Consider the following 17,803-nt stretch of genomic DNA (forward strand, 5'->3'; position numbering starts at 1 on the left):
TTTTGAGTCCCCTTTTCAGGCTTCATCAGATATACTTGTAGTGTAGATACATACTGATCTCTGTCCATTCTTAAGAGGAGACCTAACCTTGTCGTTTTTTTCCTTTTTCTCTGTGCTACCATAAATAGGATGCATAAATATCTTAGCCTGTTTATGTAAAAAGGTAGTTATGTAGTGAATGTCTATCTCTCTGTCGTCTTCTTCTTCAATTTCATAAGCTATGTTTCCCCACATATTTTGTCACGTACGTGGGAGCTTTGAGAGTATAGTACGGATATTTTCATTGCTGTTAAATGCTGCTTGATTTCTTGCTTTAGTCATGGAGTCCATACAGTTTTCAAGAAAGGTTGCATAGTCTCTCAAGGCTTCTCCATCATTTTGTTTTATTTGAAGCCACTTCAATGCTTTACTTGTGTATGCATCTACTACAAACACTTGGTTTCCATAGTAACTTTCAAGCTGCTTTCTGGCTTTTTTTTTTATAACCGTGATCTGATGGCAGTTGTGCACAACAATTAATCATTTCTTGAGCTGGTCCTCTTGTATATTGAATCAAGTAATCTAATTTAATTTGTGGGTCTGCTAAAACATCACCTACAGCGTGATCAAAGGCTCTGATGAAGTTTGCATAAATCAGTGTGTCACCTGAAAATAAAGGGACCTGTCTGTGTGGTACTTCACCACGCGGGAGGTGGTGGAGCAGTAGCTATTGATTTGGCTAACAGTTTAGCCATTTCAGTGATTGCTTTCTGACATTCAGCTTGATTCTTCTGATATTCGGCTTGATTTCGCACTAATACATCTATAATATCATTTCTGGAGCTTTGAGTGTCGGTTTTTGCGCTAGTTGTGGATTGTTCCTGCCTTTCCACTTTAAGTTCATGTAGCATTTGTGGGATACTATCGAGTTCCATCCATTCAAGTGTGACTATCGAAGAAGGTGATGATGCAGCAGCGCTTTTCTTGGCTAAAGAGTTACATTTAATAGCAATAGTGCACTGTAACTGAGGAGAGACGCCTTTTGTGTTTATGACTTTGTGCACTCCTGTTCTTATAATTGCATCTTTTCGAATTAATTAACTGTTCATCAGATTTGTGTGTTAAAAGGCTATTTGTATCTTTCAGCCATGTCATTGTAGTGTCAATAAATTCATTCCATTTCTTAGAATTTTCCCTGAATGTCGTTTTCTGTTTCTTAACTGTGCCTTCTTTACTTGGTGCTGATGGTACCCTTTTATGCAGCTCCTGTATCTGACTGTGCGTCTCCAAGCTTTTGCTCTACTTCTAAAAGATTTTGTTTAGTATCTTTAAGGCTTTCAATTTCAGTCATAAACACAGAAAACTGATTTTTCCTCCGACTTATGTAACCTTTGGATGGATGGATAGATAGATAGATATTTTAGGATCTCCAATTACATTCTCTGGGTTTGAGTCTGTACTCAAATAACTCCCGACTTCACTTGAGCTATGCTTAGACGTTGCCATGACAGCAGCTCGAATGACTGACCGCACGTTTCCTGACAGGAACAAACATCACAGTCGAACACTCTGACAACAGACGACTTCCTTACAGCGAGGTTTCCATGACTCAGGCAAAGCACAACCGATCATCCACAATGTCTTTCATAATATCACAGTCTCTTAAATCTTTTCAAGTTCAGGCACAGCGACCTTGCTTTCATTTACAATCATGCAGAGATAGAAGATGATAAGAGCACAGTACCTCGGAACAGTTTAGTTCTTTTTCTTTCGTTGACAAGTTCTGGAGCAGAAGCATCCTCTGTCCTTAGATGGTAGATTCCAGTTCAAGTTCAAGGCCTTCAGAGGGCCAGTTTTCTGACGAAAATGTAGCTGCATTTCTCCAAAATTTGACTTGAAAAATGGGATTCAACATAAAACTGACGTGTCGAAATGATTCCACAGAAAAAATATATTTGTTTTTAAAAATTTTAGTTAAAATTCAAGGTAAAACAATTCATACAAAAAATAAAATTAAAATACCATAAAAAAAGAAAAATTCTTGTTAAGAAAGGTTCAATCCTGTATGTATGTATGTATGTATGTAGGTATGTATCTATCTATATTTTGCTGCATTTCAAATCGTTATTAATCACTTACCATTTCTGAACCATTTCTAAACGACGATCAGAAAACTGTATGCCTAACCCATCTCTGAGTAGAAATGGGTCTTTTAAGTCCCTATGTACTGGGACCTGTTCTAAACAACAACAGAACCTATTATCACACTGTTTCTCAGTTATAGCAAGAATCTTCTATCTCTTACTAACTTATGGGGGGGGGACTATACCATTTAACTCAAAACTTTAACTTTCTAAAATTTGCTCTTAGACATACCATTATAGAACAATTTGAATCCACCTGGCCTTACTCCCCTTTCATTTATTCTCTTGCACGCACAATATATCAACCAATCTACACAATATATCAATCAATCAATCAATCAATCGTCCTTGTCTCCATCATATTGGCTATCTCTCTCCCCTTACCTGTCATACTGCCAACAATCAAAGTTCCTACCCTCAGTACCACTCTTTACCTTCATCATCTCCTCTTTCCTCCGGACATGTCTCCCCCCTCTTCTTCTCCTTCTTCAGCCAATACTAGTCCAATTTCCACCATCACCCTGTTGCCTAGATGTGCTGTATTGTTTTCCACATGTTGATCTGGCAAAATTTTACACCGGATGCCTTTCCTAACATAACCCTCCCCATTTATTCGGTCTTGGGACTGGCACGAAGAAAAACGCTGGTTTGTGCATCTCCTGTGGCAGGAGTGTAATTCCATTTTCAAAACCACTAAATCGAATTCCTGCTCTCATGGTTCAGTGAGTAGTTTTTTGGGTTTTTTTTTGGGTTGGGTGGTTAGGGGTGTATGTATGTTTTTATTCTGGCTAAAAAAGAAATATATTGCACACACAACTATCGAAAAAAATCACAGTAGCAGAGCACAACACCTCCGGTTGTTTGTTTATTTTTCTCTATGTCTTCTTAGCTCAAATCACCAATAACCACTTGTGAAGCAGTGGGTCAAATCACAATCATTTGTTTATAGCATTTCTTGGACAGATATTCAGTGAGTACAAGAACTGTCAGAACAAACATTAGTATTCAAATGTTATTTAAGTCTGTGAAGAAACTCTTATTTAATACTCTAATCCCAGAAGCCTATGAAAAAATTTGTAATGCTGGACCACCTTACATTCCCTCACACCTCCTCATCAGCGTCTTTGTTTTGCAAATGTGTCAGTGAGCACAAGCAGCACGCACCCTGCTATCCTATGCTCCACCGATGCAGCTGAAGTCAAGTCATACACAAATTTCTTAGAGCTGAATTCTCTTTAACTGGGAGTTAGGTGTCTGGAATTGTATAGGGTAAATAATATACTGCTCACAAAAATTAAAGGAACACTTTTTAATCAGAGTATAGCATAAAGTCAATGAAACTTATGGGATATTAATCTGGTCAGTTAAGTAGCAGAGGGGGTTGTTAATCAGTTTCAGCTGCTGTGGTGTTAATGAAATTAACAACAGATGCACTAGAGGGGCAACAATGAAACGACCCCCAAAACAGGAATGGTTTAACAGGTGGAGGCCACTGACATTTTTCCCTCCTCATCTTTTCTGACTGTTTCTTCACTAGTTTTGCATTTGGCTACAGTCAGTGTCACTACTGGTAGCACAAGGTGATACCTGGACCCTACAGAGGTTGCACAGGTAGTCCAACTTCTCCAGGATGGCACATCAATACGTGTCATTGCCAGAAGGTTTGCTGTGTCTCCCTGCACAGTCTCAAGGGCATGGAGGAGATTCTAGGAGACAAGCAGTTACTCTAGGAGAGCTGGAGAGGGCCACAGAAGGTCCATAACCCATCAGCAGGACCAGTATCTGCTCCTTTGGGCAAGGAGGAACAGGATGAGCACTGCCAGAGCCCTACAAAATGACCTCCAGTAGGCCACTGGTGTGAATGTCTCTGACCAAACAATCAGAAAGGGACTTCATGAGGGTTGCCTGAGGGCCCAAATGTCTACTGCGCCCTGTGCTCACTGCCCAGCACCGGGGAGCTCAATTCGCATTTGCCATAGAATACCAGAATTGGCAGGTCCACCACTGGCGTCCTGTGCTTTTCACAGATGAGAGCAGGTTCACCCTGAGTATATGTGAAAGACGTGAAAGGGTCAGGAGAAGCCGTGGAGAATATTATGCTGCCTGTAACATCGTTTAGCATGACTGGTTTGGTGGTGGGTCAGTGATGATCTTGGAATCATATCCATGGAGCGACTCACAGACCTCTACAGGCTAGACAAAGGTAACTTGACTGCCATTAGGTATCAGGATGAAATCCTTGCACCCATTGTCAAACCCTACGCTGGTGCAGTAGGTCCTGGTTTCCTCCTAATGCACGACAGTGCCCGGCCTCATGTGGCAAGAGTATGCAGGCAGTACCTGGGGGATGAAGGAATTGAAACAATTGAATGGCCTTCACGATCCCCTGACTTGAACCCAATAGAACATCTGTGGGACATTATGTTTCGGTCCATTAGGCCGCCAGGTTGCTCCTCAGACTGTACAACAGCTCAGGGATGCCCTCATACAGATCTGGGAGGAAATGCCACAAGACACCATCCGTCGTCTCATTAGGAGCATGCCCCGACGTTGTCAAGCATTCATACAAGCTCGTGGGGGCCACACAAGATACTGAAAAGCATTTTGAGTAGCAGAAATTAAGTTTTTGAAAAAATGGACTAGCCTGCAACATCTTCATTTCACGCTGATTTTAGGGTGTATACACAATTGAGCCCTCTGTAGGCAGAAAACTTTTATTTCCATTAAAAGACTTGGCATCCTTTTGTTCCTAAGACATTGCCCTGTCGTTATTTGTATAGATATCCAACTTCATATTGAGATCTGATGTATCTAATGTGTTTCTTTAAAGTGTTCCTTTAATTTTTGTCAGCAGTGTATATTGTTATTTGGTATAAATACATTTAATGTATGTTTTGTTTCTACAATGATCTGTGTAAATGTAGGAGGACAGGAAATGCAAGGCAAGAAATGTTGAACGCATACAGTGCATCCGGAAAGTATTCACAGCACCTCACTTTTTCCACATTTTGTTATGTTACAGCCTTATTCGTAAATGGATTAAATTCATTTTTTCCTCAGAATTCTACATACAACACCCCATAATGACAAAGTGAAAAAAGTTTACTTGAGGTTTTTACAAATTTATTAAAAATAAAAAAAACCTGAGAAATCACATGTACATAAGTATTCACAGCCTTTACTCAATACTTTGTCTATGCACCTTTGGTAGCAATTACAGCCTCAAGTCTTTTTAAATATGATGCCACAAGCTTGGCACACCTATCCTTGGCGAATCTCATCCATTCCTCTTTGCAGCACCTCTCAAGCTCCATCAGGTTGGATGGGAAGCGTCAGTGCACAGCCATTTTAAGATCTCTCCAGAGATGTTCAATCGGATTCAAGTCTGGGCTCTGGCTGGGCCAATTAAGGACATTCACAGAGTTGTCCTGAAGCCACTCCTTTGATATCTTGGCTGTGTGCTTAGGGTCGTTGTCCTGCTGAAAGATGAACCGTCGCCCTAGTCTGAGGTCAAGAGCGCTCTAGAGCAGGTTTTCATCCAGGATGTCTCTGTACATTGCTGCAGTCATCTTTCCCTTTATCCTGACTAGTCTCCCAATTCCTGCCACTGAAAAACATCCCCACAGCATGATGCTGCCACCATGATGCTTCACTATAGGGATGGTATTGGCCTGGTGATGAGCGGTGCCTGGTTTCCTCCAAACGCAACGCCTCGCATTCACACCAAAGAGTTCAATCTTTGTGACGTCAGACCAGAAAATTTTGTTTCTCATGGTCTGAGAGTCCTTCAGGTGCCTTTTGGCAAACTCCAGATGGGCTGCCATGTGCCTTTTACTAAGGAGTGGCTTCTGTCTGGCCACTCTACCATACAGGCCTGATTGGTGGATTGCTGCAGAGATGGTTGTTCTTCTGGAAGGTTCTCCTCTCTCCACAGAGGACCTCTGGAGCTCTGACAGAGTGACCATCAGGTTCTTGGTCACCTCCTTGACTAAGGCCCTTCTCCCCTGATCGCTCGGTTTAGATGGCCGGCCAGCTCTAGGAAGAGTCCTGGTGGTTTCAAACTTCTTCCACTTACGGATGATGGAGGCCACTGTGATCATCAGGACCTTCCAAGCAGCAGAAATTTTTCTGTAACCTTTCCCAGATTTGTGCCTCAAGACAATCCTGTCTCTGAGGTCTGCAGACAATTCCTTTGACTTCATGATTGGTCTGTGCTCTGACATGAACTGTCAACTGTGGGACCTTATATAGACAGGTGTGTGCCTTTCCAAATCATGTCCAGTCAACTGAATTTACCACAGGTGGACTCCAATTAAGCTGCAGAAACATCTCAAGGATCATCAGGGGAAACAGGATGCACCTGAGCTCAATTTTGAGCTTCATGGCAAAGGCTGTGAATACTTATGTACATGTGCTTTCTCAATTATTTTATTTTTAATAAATTTGCAAAAATCTCAATTAAACTTTTTTCATTTTGTCATTATGGTGTGTTGTGTGTTCAGAATTCTGAGGAAAAAATTTGCTTAATCCATTTTGGAATAAGGCTGTAACATAACAAAATGTGGAAAAAGTGATGCGCTATGAATACTTTCCGGATACACTGTAACTAAAACAGATATATAACTGAAGTCCAAATATTAAATAAACACTTTCACAAAAGGTATAACAAAACAAGTAAGCTTTTATTCAAGAATATAATCAAAGAAAAATAAATTATTAAATTTAAATATTATTGTCAATGTGTAACAACCAAAGCCCAAATATCAATCAACAGAAAGTAGACATGTCCTTTTGGCTGATGCAGAGGTAAGAACTGCTGTCTCACAATCAAGAGGTTGTGGGTTTTATCCCAGGTCCTCCCTGGATTTACTGTTATGAATAGTGAGCAGCTATTATTACTACTATTATATAATAAAAACATACATTTGATTTGAGAATTTTTAAGTTGCTGTTAATAAATGTGTTTGACAAATTAAAAAAATACAATTAGGAGGGAATACTTAAGGATAATTAAAATGCAACATTTGTTAAACTCCAGTCACATACTTTGGTCAATTAAGTGTTATAAACCAAATTACCACTTTTCTGACAGGTAACTTCATATAGATAGATAGATAGATAGATAAGGAGTTTTCTATCCAACTTTTTCCTTCTAATTATCTCAGTCTAACTGAAAGTGTATTTGTCTAGGATTTGACTGGAATCTTGTGTTTAAGTGGGACTATATGACTCCAGAACAAAGAAGAGCACGACAAGGAAATCCTACAGCTCCAATAAAGTGAGTAACCAATGTAAATGAAATGTTCTGGGAAAATATATAAATATTGTATGAAAGAGAGCGAATACATTTTGTTAATTGTGCAATGTGTCAGAATGTAGAATGCATCTTAATGCCTTATTTAGCTTCACAGTTCTTGGATATGTCAAAGTTTTCTTTTTGAAACAACACCAAGGTCAGTTTAGTCAGGTGTTGTTTAAATTATATACTTTATCCACTGGTGGGGTTTCGTGCTGGGTTTTCTTCATAGGTTTCAGGAACATTGTGTTGGGAAGCTGCTGTCATTGTTTCTTCATGGTGGCGAGGAGCGTTTTATATGTCTGAATGGCAGCATCGATGCCATTATTAACTTTGAGAGCCCGAACCATATAGGGATCCCATGCTTCAATCATCACTTGTAACTCCTTCGATAATCTGGGACAGACATTCCAATATCAGGCCCTGCTCCTCCTCCTCTTCCACTGGATCTGTCTCTTCCTCCTCTTCACTGGCAGACTTTGTTAACTCCAACAAATCCCCATCCATCAAGGGTTCAGAGTGGGCATCAATAAGGTTGTTCACCTCATCTTGAGTGATGTCGTCAAAACCTTCGCCACCCAGTATCTTTGCCAGTCTCACAGCCTTGTCGACAGCGTCGTGCTGAATGTTTTCCGGTGATAAGCCCTTGTTGTCATTGACACACTCTGGCCACAGCTTCTTCCAGCAGGCGTTGAGGGTTTCCTCATGCCTTGATCCATAGGTTGGATGAGGGAGGTGGTGTTGGCAGGGAGTAACTCGGTCTGAACTCCCTCATAATACAAATCCAAAGGGTGGCTGCCATCCATAATAAGCAACACCTTGAAGTCTTTGCCTAAGTCATGGAGGTACTCCTTGGCTTGAGGGATGAAGCACTGGTGAAACCAGTTTGAAGCAAGGATTTTGGTAATCCAGGCTTTAGGGTTGTACATGTATTAGACAGGCAACAGGTTTTTATTTGTGTTTTTGAGGGCCCTAGGTTTCGCTGATTTGTAGATGAGACCAGGTTTCATCATGTAACCAGCAGCATTGCCACACATAATAAATGTCATTCTGTCCTCCTGTGCCTTAAACCTTGGAGCTTCCTTCATGATGTAAGTTCTGGATGGCGTCTTCTTCTAGAACAAGCCAGTTTCATCCATGTTAAAAACTTATTCGGACTTGTATCTCTTCTCCTCTATGATGTGCATAAATGTCTCGGGGTACTTCTCCGTGGCTTCTTTGTCAGCAGACGCTGCCTCTCCGTGTAGAGAGATGCTTTTAATATTTGTTTCTGAAAATGATCAAACCATCCCTTACTGCCTTGAAAATCTTCCTGTGCTGCTGACGGTCCTGGTTGTGGTTCTTCTGTACCTTCTACATTGTCTCCTGTAGTGAAGTGCTGGTACAATTTCCATGCTTTCTCACGGATGATGAAACTGTCCAAGGGGATGTTCTACTATCTGCAGTAGGTGATCCACAATGCCAAGGCAGATTCCATCCTGACGATATTTTTATTCCTTACGGTTGTTACCATTTTAGCACTCTCACAGAAACTTACAGATATGGTACTCCTGATCGCTGCCTCGTTCTTCTTTATGTAGCATACGGTGCTTTCATTAATACCATAATGGCACGCTACTGCTGCATAACTTTTTAGTTCCCGGAGCAAATCCAGTAGTTCAACCTTCTCCTGGAGTGTTTTAATCTTCTTCTGGTGCTTAGGCTCACTGCCAGAAGCCTTAGAAGGTGCAGGGCGTTTTGGCGGCATCTTGTGTGTTTAAGAATAACAAAATTAATGTTAATTAATAGAAAAAAATGGAAAACATGAGGACACTCGGCTGGAGACACGTCACAGGGCAGCAGTCAATCAGCAGCAAGGAGAAATGAATAACGCTCTCGGGATTGTCTACTTTCATCATCCCAAACAGAGTATCCCTCAGCGGTTGCTTCCTGTTCTCTCTACAGTACAGTATTGCCACAAAAAAAGCCATTAAAAAATTGCGGAGGATATTTGTGCTTTCTGCTAACAATTATTTGTTAGGTTCTAAGGAAAAATCCGCGAACGACTGAGGCCGCGAACTCTGAACTGCATCCTTGCGGGGGTCTACTGTATACTTGAAAGTTGCCTCAAATGCAAAACTTTTGAGGTAATGGTCTTTACAGACAAGAGTCGAAAACAGAACTGAAGCAATAGTACGGGCAAGGTAATTTAAAGTTGGAGGGGGGAAATAATGTCAGTCAGTAGAGGTGAGAACTGACATTTTCTGGGGTAGAACCAGAAGTGATGTCATGGGAGCCAAGCAGAATTTCCTTCATTTGGTCTCCGAGGAAACGAGAAAAGATAAGTGCACTCTGCCATCCACTGGTCTTACTGGGAATTACCTTCTTTTGAGCCCTTTAGGTTCCTCTCATGCACACGTGTGTGACATGGCACTCACTCTCCCCCCTCCCTCCCCCATAGGGTCAGGCGTTCCTGAACTTCTACTGCTGTAGTTCTAAAAGCCACCTTGTGACCCGTGAATTTAACTCCTTCTGTAGGGCCATCCACTGTAAAGAAGCATGATCCATAACCAAGCTGAACTCACGGCCCAAGAGGTAGTGCCTCAGCTGAGTGATCGGCCATTTAATCTCCTAGACCTCCTATTCCACTGCCACATACCTGGTTTCCCGTTGCAACAGTTTCTGGCTCAGGAACATGACGGGATGGTTGATACAGTCAATGCTTTGGCTCAACAAGGCACTAAGACCTGTGTCTGAAGCGTCTGTCTGGAGGATGAAAGGCAAAGAAAAGTTAGGAGCCTTTAAGATTGATGCAGACGTAAGGGCCTTCTTTAAGTCACCAAATGCAGTTTCTGCGTTGGCATCCCATACCATGTTGTTCGGGGCCCTCTTCTTTGTCAGATAAGTCAAGGGCGCCTCCCTCTTGGAAAACCGAGGTACAAACTGGTGGTAGTAACCCACTAAGCCAAGAAAGGCTTGGACTTGCCTCTTCATCCTTGGATGGGCCCAGTTCAATATGGCATCTATTTTGGAAAACTGTGGATGTACCGTACCCCGGCCCAATAGGTTAGCCTAAATATTTGGCTTCTTTTTGCCCAAAAAAACATTTCTTAGGGTTAATCCGAAGACCAACTTCCACCAGTGTCTATAGTACTGTTCGAACCCAATGTAGGTGTTCCTTCCATGTGCTGGAATAGATGACTACGTCATCAAGGTATGCAGCACTATAGGAGTTTACTTTATCCACCAGATGCTGGAAGGTCGCGGGTGCCCCATGTAACCCAAATGGATGGACATAATACTGTCAGTTACCACAAGGGGTGCTGAACGCAGTCTTAACCTTTGCGGAGTCTGTTAAAGGAACCTGCCAGTACCCTTTCATCATGTGAAGAATGGTCATGAACTTCGGCTGTCTTAGCCTCACAAGTAACTCGTCTACTCGTGGCATTAGATAGGTGTAGAATTGGGAGGCTTGGTTAAGCCACCAGAAGTCATTGCAAAACCTCCAACTCTCATGAGCTTATACAACCAAGACAATAGGCCTGGACCAGGGACTATAACTCTCCTCTATCACACCTAGTTCTACCATGTTCTTGATCGCCAAATACACTTCTGCTCTTTTTGCATCAGAAAGTTGATATGGGCGTTCTTGGATGATCACCCCGGGCTCAGTCACAATGTCATGCACAATCGGGGAGGAATGTTTGGGTTTCTCGCTCACCGCTTTCAGGACAGACAGGATAGCTGCTTCCAGCCCCCGTCACTGTTAGGTGGTCAAATTAGGGCTGAAGTTGAGGTCTATTTTATTGGCAAAGATTGAATGGGGCTGTCTGGATGGGTGGTCTGGTTCCCTATCCTACCAAGGTCTCAGCAAGTTAACGTGACATACTTGTTCGCTCGGCCGGCGATTTGGTTTGTTTCACCAAATAATCGACAAGCCCCTTTTTCTCCTTAACTTCGTATGGGCCTTGTCAATGTGTCAGTAATTTAGAATGGGTGGTAGAAACGAGTACCAGATCTCCTTGGCGGTACTCCCACAGAGACGTGCCATAGTCATAACAATACAATACAATACAGTTTATTTTTGTATAGCCCAAAATCACACAGGAAGTGCCGCAATGGGCTTTAACAGGCCCTGCCTTTTGACAGCCCCCCAGCCTTGACTCTCTGAGAAGACAAGGAAAAACTCCCAATAAAAACCTTGTAGGAAAATGGAAGAAACCTCGGAAAGGCAGTTCAAAGAGAGACCCCTTTCCAGGTAGGTTGGGCGTGCAGTGGGTGTCAAAAGTATGGGGTCAATACAATACAATATACAGAACAGAACAATTCCTTAAGACAGCATAATAATAAAAATTTTAGAAGTACAGTTTAACAGTAGATGATATGACATAATTAGGTTTGGATATTTTTAGAGTCCTGGAGACCTCATCCATCTAGCTGCCTCCCCATTTGGCCATGCCACGGCTGAAACGTTGTTCATGAAAGGACCCTCTTTCTCATGATTCCTGTGATCCTCCATCAGGGATGACTTTACCATAGGCAGGCAAACAACTTGGCAGGTGGGCGTGGCACCAATTGCCACATTTGGGTACCGAAAAGAAACAGAATAGGTGAGGGTTAGTATTCAAATATAATTATCATGTTACTTATGTTATAGTGCTAATGACTAACAACAAAGATGCAGTATGTACAGTTAATCAGCAGCTCTAGTCAGGATATGCTAAACTGAAGTAGTGAGTCTTCAGCCGGGATTTAAAGGCTGAGACTGAAGGGGCATCTCTTATGGAAGCAGGAAGACCATTCCACAGTTTAGGGGCCCTGTAACTAAAAGCTCGACCTCCCACTGTTATTTTATTAATCCTTGGAATCCTAAGCAGACCGGCATCTTGAGATCTTAATGTGCTCAGGTTTGTAAGTCATGATAAGTTCAGACAAGTAAGCGGACCTTGGCCATTTAATGCTTTATATGTTAAAAGGAGGATTTTGAAATCTGCCCTGAACTTAACTGGGAGCCAGTGTAAAGATTTAAGAACTGGGGTTATGTGTTCATATTTTCTTGTTCTTGTAATAATTCTTGCAGCGCATTTTGGATTAACTGGAGGCTGTATAGAGAACAGTTTGAACAGCCAGTGAACACCGCATTGCAGTAGTCAATCCTACTAGAGATAAATGCATGAATTAATTTCTTACAATCCTGTTTATTTAGAAAGCGCCTTAATTTCCTAACATTTTTAAGATGGAAAAAACATGTTTTGGACGACTTTGTAATATGCGCTTTAAATGACATGCTAGAGTCAAAGATAACTCCTAGATTGCGGGCTGATTCAGTAAAATTAATTGGGATTCCAACTGAGTTAAATGACGACAAAATATTGCTGTGATCAGCGTCATTCCCTCCAACAATTAACATCTCTGTTTTATCTGTATTTAAAGACAAGTAGTTCTCATTCATCCATTCCTTTAATTCACTAACACAACTAATTAAAGACAACATCGGAGAAACTTCATTTGATTTAAATGAAAGGTATAACTGGGTGTCATCTGCATACGAGTGAAAATTAACATTATGTTTCCTAATTAGAGATCCCAGTGGAAGCATGTAAAGTGAAAACAGTAAAGGTCCCAGTACTGAGCCCTGCGGGACACCATATTGAACTTCTGTGTATAATGATGGAGTACTGTCTGCACATTTCTGTACATACTGAAATCGATTTGATAAATAAGAACTGAACCAAGCGAGCACGGGGCCTGTAAGCCCAACATCGTTTTCTAGCCTGTGCAGTAAAATAGAATGGTCAATGGTGTTGCACTTAAGTCCAACAACATAATTACAGTGGAATTTCCTTCATCAGAGGATATCAGAATGTCATTTACAACCCGTGTTAGTGCCGTTTCTGTACTATGACCAGTGCGAAAGCCAGACTGGAATTTCTCAAATAAATTGTAACGCGTAAGGTGTGACTGAATCTGACTGGCGACTACTTTCTCTAGTATTTTAGAGAGAACAGTGGACCTGAGCTACTTGTGCCTTTTTAAAATAGGTCGAATCTTTGCAAATCTATCACAAAACTGCGAGATATACTCTAATATATTTGTGGAGGAGAGGGCCTCCTCCTCCTCTCAAACTTTTAAAATGTCCAGTATTCCCTGGAGATGTCGTCCATACAATAATTCAAACCGAGAGAACCCTGTTGAGGCTTGTGGGACTTCTCGATATGCAAAAAGGATGAGGGGGAGGAGCTGATCCCAGTTCCTTCCATCCTCACTCATTATCTTACGTGAAATTTGTTTGAGGGTCTGATTAAACCGCTCCACTATACCATCATTTTGAGTATGATACAATGAGTTCTTTAAATGCTTTATTTTACGTGACTTTGTTCCCTGGACATCTGAGGTGAAAGGCATCCCTTGATCTATCAGGACTTCTTTAGAGATGCCGCATCGCGCAAAGACCCCTACCAGTTAACTACGATAGGTTTGGATGTGGCTGGGGTATCAGGTGGCGTAATTCACTAGGACTAAAATATTTGTATTCTCTAGCCAAATGCTCTAGGGGTCCAACCAGGTCGACCCCGATACGTTCAAATGGGACATTAATAAGGGGAATGGGAACTAGAGAAGCACAGTCCCTCCTAGGAATTTTGCCACAGTTGACATTCCAGGTAGGATGAGCAAAAGCGGCGAACCTCCTCATTGATTCCCAACCAGTAAAAACGGAGCTTAATTCCCTCAAAGGTTTTTTTTCGGTGCCCAAGTGCACCGCTGGGACCGGACCTCCCCCTCATGCTCCGTTACCCAATATTGCAGGTCATTCATTATTCAGTACAACGTGAGGGTCCTAAGGAATGGAATGTTGTGTGTGATGGCCATTTACGAGAACCACTGCATTTTTTGCAAACTTAAATGAGTTGTCATTCCAATGTTTTCTTTTAAAAGAAGCCGGAGTCTGCTTAAATTGAAAATGCAGCTGGGAGAGAGGTCCAGATCCGACCTCAAGGGGCATGGTTTCCTTCCGGATTGCCATCACGCCTGTTGATGACGTCTCACCATGCTCAATTTCCTGGGAGTTGCCACGTTACTATGAGCTATTACCTTCCCTTGTTCAGCCAGCTATGTACATGCTGTGGAGGCAGCTAGGAACGTATTCTCACCGTCTATCACTAGGCCCAAGTTTTGTTTCAGAGTGGTTAGTGTTAAACATCTTTAATTATCAGACCAGTCTCGCCCTAGTATCACAGCAAACGGAGAGTTTTTTTTTAGTTTGGCCACCGTCCGCTTTGTGGCTGATGATGCAGGTGGTAGACTTATACTGTTGGATGTCTCCGTGAATACAGGTAAGATTCGTCTCAATTTTTAACCTCTGTCATGGTTACACTAAGCGGCAAGCGACAAGGGCTAAGGCCTTATACGTGTTAACAGTTGTCACCCGGTGTGAGGAAATGACAGGGGATTAACCAGAGCACAGCATGTCACTCTCCGGTCCTCCCTGCATCCTCCTTTGCCATTGTGCAAATGCCACCGTAGCACAACTGGGTTCCTCAGCCCCTGCTCCGGACGGAGACAGCGAGGCTCAGGGTTAGGGACGCCCGCATATTGTGTTTCACACAGAGGCTGTTCTGTTCCTCCCAGGTTCAAAACCGACTATAGACCCTAGGTGACCATGATAAGGTCTTTCATATTTTTAAGGACTGTCCCCAGACTGGCAGGGCCTGATAATCGGTGAAGGTGCTTAACAAAAGGAAGCAGGAAACCTCCTCAACTATTTGTTGGGTGTTGTTGAGCTCTTGCATTAGCCAGCACCTGATTTTACCCACAGACAGAAGGCCTGGGGGTGGTTGGTTGCCCTGAATTGAAGCCCCACTTCAAGATTTTCCTGGCCTGCTGGCCCGGGGCTCCCCCACCTTTCACAGAGGACTATACCTCTGTGGGGTTTGGGTGGCTGCCTTTTTCCCAGGTCATAATAAGCCTTCTGCATGTTCTGTTAGCCTCTGCTGCCCTCTTCCGCTGACCCCACCTTATGCTGGGCTACCGGGTTAGAACTGGTGTTGGATTTTTCTGATTCCCCCACTACAACCCATACCCGGCCACTCGGGTGCGGTATTCTTCCACCTGGTCCCATAAGGGTTGAAGTTCTTTGGGGTGGTGTGTCAAGGCTTCTTCTAGGTCATGGTTCCTCAAGGAGTCCACTATCTTGATGACTATACCAATTGTGGTAAATAATCAAGCCTTGACGCAACAAAAAGGTTTGGGAGAGCCTCCCGTATACTTGAAAGTTGGCTGCAAATGCAAAAGTTTAGAGAGGAAATGATATTTACAGACAAGAGTCCAACACTGCAAAAAAACTTAGCTAAGAAATAAGATATTGTCGTGCCATCTGTGCGGCGTGGGTAAAAAAAACTGGTCCATGACAAAGATATCCGTCATGGTGGCCTTTTAGTAATTAATTACACGTTATTCAGAATTATTCAGCAATACATTTGCATTGAATTTTATGAAAAAGATGCTGCTTAACAGGTCGCTGCTCTAGCTCGGTACAAAGCACTTTTAGTGTGTGTCCATACACCAAGCCCGTGAGCAAACAACCACAAAAAACCTGCGCTTTTACTGTGCATAACCACCAAGATAACTCACCACGTGACCAAGTCGCCCTGAACATTTTCTGGTCATTACACTACCCCCCCATTTCTGCTGTGCTGAGTCTCTTCAGCACTTTATGGGCTTAGCTATATACTCAAAATAATTCATTATTAAGAACTGACTAACACTAGGCCAACGTACTTTTTTTTTTTTTTTTTTTTTAAAATAAAAAAAAAACAACACAACAAAGCCAGGTTTTCTTATAGCCCTCCCTTCTCTGGTAAATGACAGATTCAGAACATCATCTTCAGAATGAGATTGGTTTTGGGAAGTTGGCAATTCATATCTTTCTTTATGATGCCTACAACTGGCAGCTGTCAGCCTTTTCTTGGGTGTTTGTTTGCTGCAAGTCATATGTCGTCTTCTGCTGAATCTGTGCCACCTTTAGGTGCTTCCTGGCCATCTCCTGTGCTTGATGCATACCTTCTTCAAGATTTTTCACATGCTCGGGTATTTCAGACCTCTGTGCATTAGCCAGGACAATGCCTAGGGAGACAGCATTAGCCGATTTGGAGTGAACCCAGTAATTGTATATAGGGAACTTCAGTATTCAGCAGTGAGTAGAGGCAAGTGCTGGTCCCAATTCTTTTGGTTTTCATCCACATAGCACCTTGCCATCTGTAAGAGGGTTCTGTTAAAGTGTTCCACCTGACCGTTGTTGGAGGGATGGTATGGAGTAGTCCTTGTTTTTGTTGTCTGCAACAGATGGCAAACTTCTGTGAACAGGTCACATTCAAAATTACGGCCTTGATCACTATGAATTTCCCGTGGGGTTCCAAAATGTGCAATGAATTCATACACTAATGTCTTGGCAGTAGTTTCAGCACTTTGATCAGGAATGGGAAAGGCCTCCACCCATCATGTGAACTGATCCATCATTACCAGGATGTATTTATTGCCCAAACAGGAGACTGGAAAGGGCCCCAGCACATCAATGTGCAAGCCATCCATTGACGCCCCTGCCGTATATGCTTGTGTGGGGGGGGTCTCTTCCTGTTGCCCCAACAGATGTACAAGCTTAGCGCTGCTTAATGTAAAAAGACAAATATCATGCTTCCTAACCTCCCAGTAGTAATGTTGTCGCACCCTATTAAGTGTCTTCCCTTTTCCAAGATGGCCGGACTGTGGTGTGCTGTGGCAGAAATGGATGACTTCCACTTGTAGAGACAGAGGCACGAACAGTCGAAGGGAAGAAGGCATTTTTAGTGTGCCCTCGCAGTGGTAGTAGAGTACCCCTTGGTAGCGTTTAACCTGTGGCCAGCACAACCAATATTTGCGAATGACTGGGCTCTCACTTCTTCTCGGGCTGCAAGCTCTCCTTGACCCTTTCATTGGTGAAGAATGAAAAAAGTAGGATCTTTCCTCTGTTCCTCCTCCAGCTGCTGCTTACTGAATTCTGGAATTCAGCCAGTTTCTGGCACACCCAGGAGTTGAGATGCTTCCTGGAGTTCATTGTGGTCTCCTATTAAATTTGGCTTAGTTGAGATGCTTCCTGGAGTTCATTGTGGTCTCCTATTGAATTTGGCTTAGTTGAGACTTCATTTTCAGTGTACCCTCTCCCTAGTGAACTCTGCCGCACTACAAGTGGAATCACATCATCCACATCACTGTCAAAGTGACACCACTAGCATTGCAGCTTTTGACAATACAGTATGTGCAGCCCCCACACGGAAGACTGTCAGAATCTTTTCCAGCTTGGTAGCACTCGCATGCGAACTCCACTTCCTTCCTGGGAAGGGCATCAGCATTGGCATGTTGTCTACCTTCA

General features: G+C 42.6%; 1 protein-coding gene across 1 annotated transcript in view; it reads left to right on the top strand.

Annotated features, from left to right (window-relative positions):
- Positions 1-17,803, top strand: part of galnt2 (UDP-N-acetyl-alpha-D-galactosamine:polypeptide N-acetylgalactosaminyltransferase 2) — a 296,051-nt gene that overhangs the window by 146,061 nt on the left and 132,187 nt on the right. The window contains exon 9 of the mRNA XM_039748294.1: positions 7,314-7,401. Within this exon, the coding sequence (XP_039604228.1) occupies positions 7,314-7,401 (88 nt within the window). The remainder of the gene's footprint in view (positions 1-7,313; positions 7,402-17,803) is intronic.

The sequence above is a fragment of the Polypterus senegalus genome, chromosome 3 (assembly GCF_016835505.1).
Source record: "Polypterus senegalus isolate Bchr_013 chromosome 3, ASM1683550v1, whole genome shotgun sequence".
Taxonomy (NCBI): Eukaryota; Metazoa; Chordata; class Cladistia; order Polypteriformes; family Polypteridae; genus Polypterus; species Polypterus senegalus.